This window comes from Triticum urartu, chromosome 1A (assembly GCF_056163025.1).
Source record: "Triticum urartu cultivar PI428250 chromosome 1A, HENAU_Tu73, whole genome shotgun sequence".
In the NCBI taxonomy this organism is placed as follows: domain Eukaryota; kingdom Viridiplantae; phylum Streptophyta; class Magnoliopsida; order Poales; family Poaceae; genus Triticum; species Triticum urartu.
Window position 1 is genome coordinate 466,221,886 of NC_141873.1, and position 4,633 is coordinate 466,226,518.

The 4,633-nt window shown below is 45.1% G+C and overlaps 1 protein-coding gene across 1 annotated transcript; it reads right to left on the reverse strand.

Moving 5' to 3' along the window:
• Positions 1–616: 616 nt before the first annotated feature.
• Positions 617–2,396, reverse strand: LOC125519592 (uncharacterized). Its single transcript, XM_048684345.2, has 5 exons — positions 2,217–2,396; positions 1,862–2,115; positions 1,544–1,755; positions 1,206–1,467; positions 617–1,115 (listed from the first exon to the last, which is right to left on the reverse strand). The coding sequence occupies exons 1-5, from the start codon at positions 2,287–2,289 to the stop codon at positions 813–815; spliced, it is 1,104 nt and encodes a 367-aa protein (XP_048540302.1). The 5' UTR covers positions 2,290–2,396; the 3' UTR covers positions 617–812.
• Between the last annotated feature and the right edge of the window lie 2,237 nt (positions 2,397–4,633).

Sequence of the window (4,633 nt, forward strand, 5' to 3'; positions counted from 1 at the left end):
ATTTTCCTTTGCAAATCCTATCCTATAAAAATCCTATGAAATTCCTACAAACCAAAGGAGGCCTTAAGGGTTTTGCAAGAAATGCAGGATGGCTTCTTTATCCATTTATGTCGTTTGTTGGATTTAAGTGTCAATACAATTCTTGGAAGGCATATCTAGTCCTGAAAAGTGACATGGACAAGGACGGGGATAGTACCGTGCTTTGAAACTTTAGCATCGGCTAGTCTTTTATGTGTGTGGTTAATTTAGAGAGTTTTATCCAAAATAAAACATTGCTAGAACAAGCAGCCAACAGGCTAGTCCCTACAGCAAAGACCCCTTCTTAGATGTATATAAAGCAGCCGAGAACACAAAAAGGTGGATGGTAGATTTGAACAATTTTTACAAGTGCTCCTTGTATTTTGAATCAAATTTAATTATTAATTTATAACAAATTTAATTTAAATAATCAATTATATTTTATAGGAAAAAAATTGATACATATGAACAAACTTATATATATTTGTTAAGTTTATGACCAAATTTTGACCTAAAAAAATGAGGGATCCTGTCAGCCCGGACAGGGGTACCTAGGGCACGCTAATCTCTACAATTTTTTATTGCAGGGGACACGCCGAAACCACGTTTCAGTATTTGATTGATATCGCAGCAGCTTGTCACCGGAGTACACCTCGAAGTGCATATTAAAACAGGAATAGTCTACTTTTACTCCCCGGGCCAAGTGCTCAATCAAATTCAAGTGTTAAAATGGTGAATTTATTCGAAATCCTACTAACTGCCCATCTCTCGCTCTCGCTCGAAAGAAACCGTCATCACCCGTCTCCGAGCAGCAGCGACTTGACGATGACGTCGGGCATCCCGTCGGCGACCGGGAACAGGTGGCCGGCCGTCGGGAGCTCGTGGTAGATCACCCAGGGGAGTCTCTTGCTGATGTGCCGCGACAGGGCTACAGGCACGAACAGGTCCTCGACCCCGTGCCACAGGTGCACCTTCACATCGTCGCCGACGCCGGCGAACGGGTTGCCCGGCTGCAGCGGGCTCCACCCCCACTTCCCGAACCCGACGATCATGTCCCGGTGCAGCGACTCGTGCTCTCCTTGCTGCGTGACCTGCTTCTGCGCATCACCCCAACAAGCAAGCAAACCAAAGCGTCAGATCAGGAGCTTAATTGCTACTGTGGTTCATTCAAGTTCAAGTGTTCTTGCGTTGTGGGCTCGCTGGGCGAATTTGGCGGTGAGCGGCTTGTCTTCCTTGGAGTAGATGGCGGGGTTCCGGGCCTTGACGCTGGAGCTCGGGAACAGCCGCTGGGTGTTCCACCAGTTGGCCAGCCACGGGAGGTGGTGGGCGACCCAGACGGCGGCTCGGTCTTGCCGGAACTGCACGTACCACGCCTCCTGGTACACGTCCGGCGGCAGGCCGGACCACCAGTAGTTGCCCACCGGGGCGAGAATGGCCACGCCGGCGAGCCTGCGCCGGCCGATTCCATGGTTAGGACTCCACGGGTTGAAATGGGGGAAGAAGATGATGTTCCAGCACTTGTTACCTGTGCGGGATGTGCTTGAGGCAGCTCCACATGATCTCGCCGCCCATGGAGAAGCCCATGAGGTGGAACCTCGGCCCCAGCTGCAGGTTGTCGGCCAGCTCCACGATGTCGACGGCGATGCTCTCCTCCGTCCGCGCCGGGTGCGCGTCGCTCTCGCAGTACCCCGGCCGGTCGAAGGACAGCAGGTAGATGCCCAGCTCTTGTAGCAGCCCCTGAAAACAGAGTACAATCCAGGGCATTCAACGCTCTGGTTCGTCTGCGTACGATACATGTACATACATGGTGCTAGATTGATTCCAAATCCCTGACTCCATGTACCTGGGAGACGTTGAGCACGTCGTATCTGCAGCAGAAGAAGCCATGGACGAAAATGATCTTGTACTTGGCCTGCTCCTTCGGGACGCCGGATTCCAGGTAGGCCAGGTGCCTGCCGTCCCTTAGCTTTGTCCGGTTTGCCGTCACCGGAGGCCCGCCCGGCGAGCCAGGGACCTTTGGCGGCGGCGGCTGAATCTGGCTGTACAGCAGGGCCGAGAAGAACACGAGCAGAGCCAGTGGCAGCTTCTTGGCAGTGCCTGTGGGATAAGAAAAGTCAGCCATGGATAAATCTTTGCTTGGTCAAGCGAGCCAGAACGACCGAAGTGGACCGAGAGGAAGAAGAAGAGGCGATGAGGACCAGAGTACGCTGTGGCCGGCGCTGCAGGCCTGTTGCCGGCACCACGGCCGCGGAGGGGCTCACTGGCCGGCATCGTTCCGCCGCACCGCTCGCACGGGAGGGAGGAGATTTCGATGCTCGCGGGCGGCAACGTGCGTTGCTGGCTGGCTCGCTGCCCCTTGTAGCGCGCTGCGTGCACATGTGCTACTGTCGTGCACCAGAATAAATGAACATAACTCGATAGGTTCGGTGTGGTGAAAATCTGTCCATCTAGATTTAAATCCAAGATTAGCACATGTGCTTACATTTTACTACTAGATTTGTTTTAATCTTTTCGACATCGTTAATTTCAATGGTATGACACACCCTTCGACTACGAATTACGTGAGGCGACTTCGTCAATATCAAAATATGGCAGCTCCGTCTCTAGAAGGTAAGACGCGTGTTTCTGTGCATTCATAAAGGGTAGGCGTATATACATATATACAAGCATTTATGTTTGCACTGTGTTTTTCAAACTAAAAATATGCTATGACCAAGAGGAAGGTAGTGTGGATCCCACAGCTCAAGCTACCCTTCGGCGCCCACCGTCACCTGGTATGAGAATCCCTCCTTACAATGTGACGGCATGTGTTTGTAAATTTGAGCAAATACAGTTTTTTCGAGCATGAATCACTCCTTTATTTCTAATAAATCTTAAATCATGTATCTAAGTTTTAATAATTCTGAAATTCTTCTAAAAGTTCATATATGAATGCACAAAACATTGTAAAAAATTAAGGAAAAATTGAGCTGGAAAGATAAGTTTAGTCCATCTATATGTTTATTTGTAAAGCTGAAAAACAAAGGCAAATCCAAGTTGTAGGTAAAAGTAAATTGAGAATTTGCAAAGAAAATATGGAAGGTGGTTCCTTTTACTTGGATTCAGTGGAGCTTGAGCGACGAAAAACTACTTTCCAATTAATTTCTTGTTTTTTACTAGTGTAAAAAAAGTGATAATGATTGGCAACCACATGGTTGCCTTGCGAAAGCAACGGGGAACAATTGTGCTCACAAGTAATTTAGTTGCTTTTGCTGTCATAAATATCACACTTTTGAAGAAAACAATAATCTAAATAACTATGGATAATATAGGGGTAAGTGAATGGTGTGTAATTGTACACCAATGTAAATATTTTTATTGCACTCCCTTTGTCCCTTGATATAAAACGGTTTTGCAGTTTAAGTACGGTCTAAGAAAAGGAACTGCATATTCCGACCAAGGAGAACATGCCATTCTACAGGGTGATTCGATAATTGTGGAAGCTTGGTTTGAGGAAGTTGCTTAATATCAATGTTGGGGATATCGTTTATCGGGAACTTATCGGTCGACCCATGATAAGAGGTAAATCGGCCAGTTTATCGGCATATCGGCCGATTTATCGCCATATCGGTTGATTTATCGGCCGATTTATCTTATCGGTCAGACAACGGTAAGCGATAAATCGACCGATTTATCGGAATATCGAAAGATATTTTGAACAGTGCTTAATATTGGAAACAAATTATAGCGCTTACTACCGAAAATTGTATTGAAGCACAAAACTGGTTGAAGATTACGAAGCGCTTTGAATTTGAATAAGACCATGCTCCTTCTTTTTCATAAAATGTGTGGTTCGGTTGTTGATCCATCAATCAAATAATTATGTCGTAAGATCGAATCAAGAATTTCATTATATCCATTTCTTATACCTTCCATTTTATATTCATTTATTATACCAACCAGTTATTATACCTTCCATTTTGTATTTCACCATAGGGATAGGATCTATAATAGAAGTAATAATAAAGTGAATAAAAATACTTCAAAAAAAAATAAAGTGAATAAAAAGAGAGGGGAAAAACTGTAAAACCATCTTATATTACCCGACAGAGGTAGTACTCCCTCTCTAAACTAATATAAAAATATTTAGATCACTACTTTAGTATTTTAAACGCTTTTATATTAGTTTACAGAGGAAGTATTATTTTAAAGCCATAGAAAATAAACAGTGAAGAGTAGCACATGGCCTGTGAAAAAGGGAAAAATAAATGTAGAGTAGCACACGGATATGCAGTTGCCTGATTGATTTCCATCTCAAGCATAGGCATCTGGAAGCAAATATTGCATATCCACCCGTGCTCGGCAAAGCTCCACTAACAAAAAGACAAGGTAACAGGCGCATGCAAGAAAATCTCCAATACATTCCAAACACACAAGTTGGCTATCAACACAGGCCGTGACGCCTGACACCAAGCCAGACTGCAGTGCATCCACAGCAACTACGGTGACACGTAGCAGTAATGCAGAGACATGAAGTGATTGCAAGACATTTGTTTTTTTCCTTTAGTATACATCTATTTCAGCGTCAAGTAATGCCAAGGTAATACTTGTCCACATCATGATTTCTCATAAAAAA

Coding starts and splice junctions, on each gene's coding strand:
- LOC125519592 (XM_048684345.2), bottom strand. CDS start 2,289: ATGCCGGCCAGTGAGCCCCTCCGCGGCCGTGGTGCCGGCAACAGGCCT. Junction 2,116..2,216: donor GCCGGCCACAGCGTACTCTG/GTCCTCATCGCC, acceptor CTTATCCCACAG/GCACTGCCAAGAAGCTGCCA. Junction 1,756..1,861: donor ACGTGCTCAACGTCTCCCAG/GTACATGGAGTC, acceptor CTCTGTTTTCAG/GGGCTGCTACAAGAGCTGGG.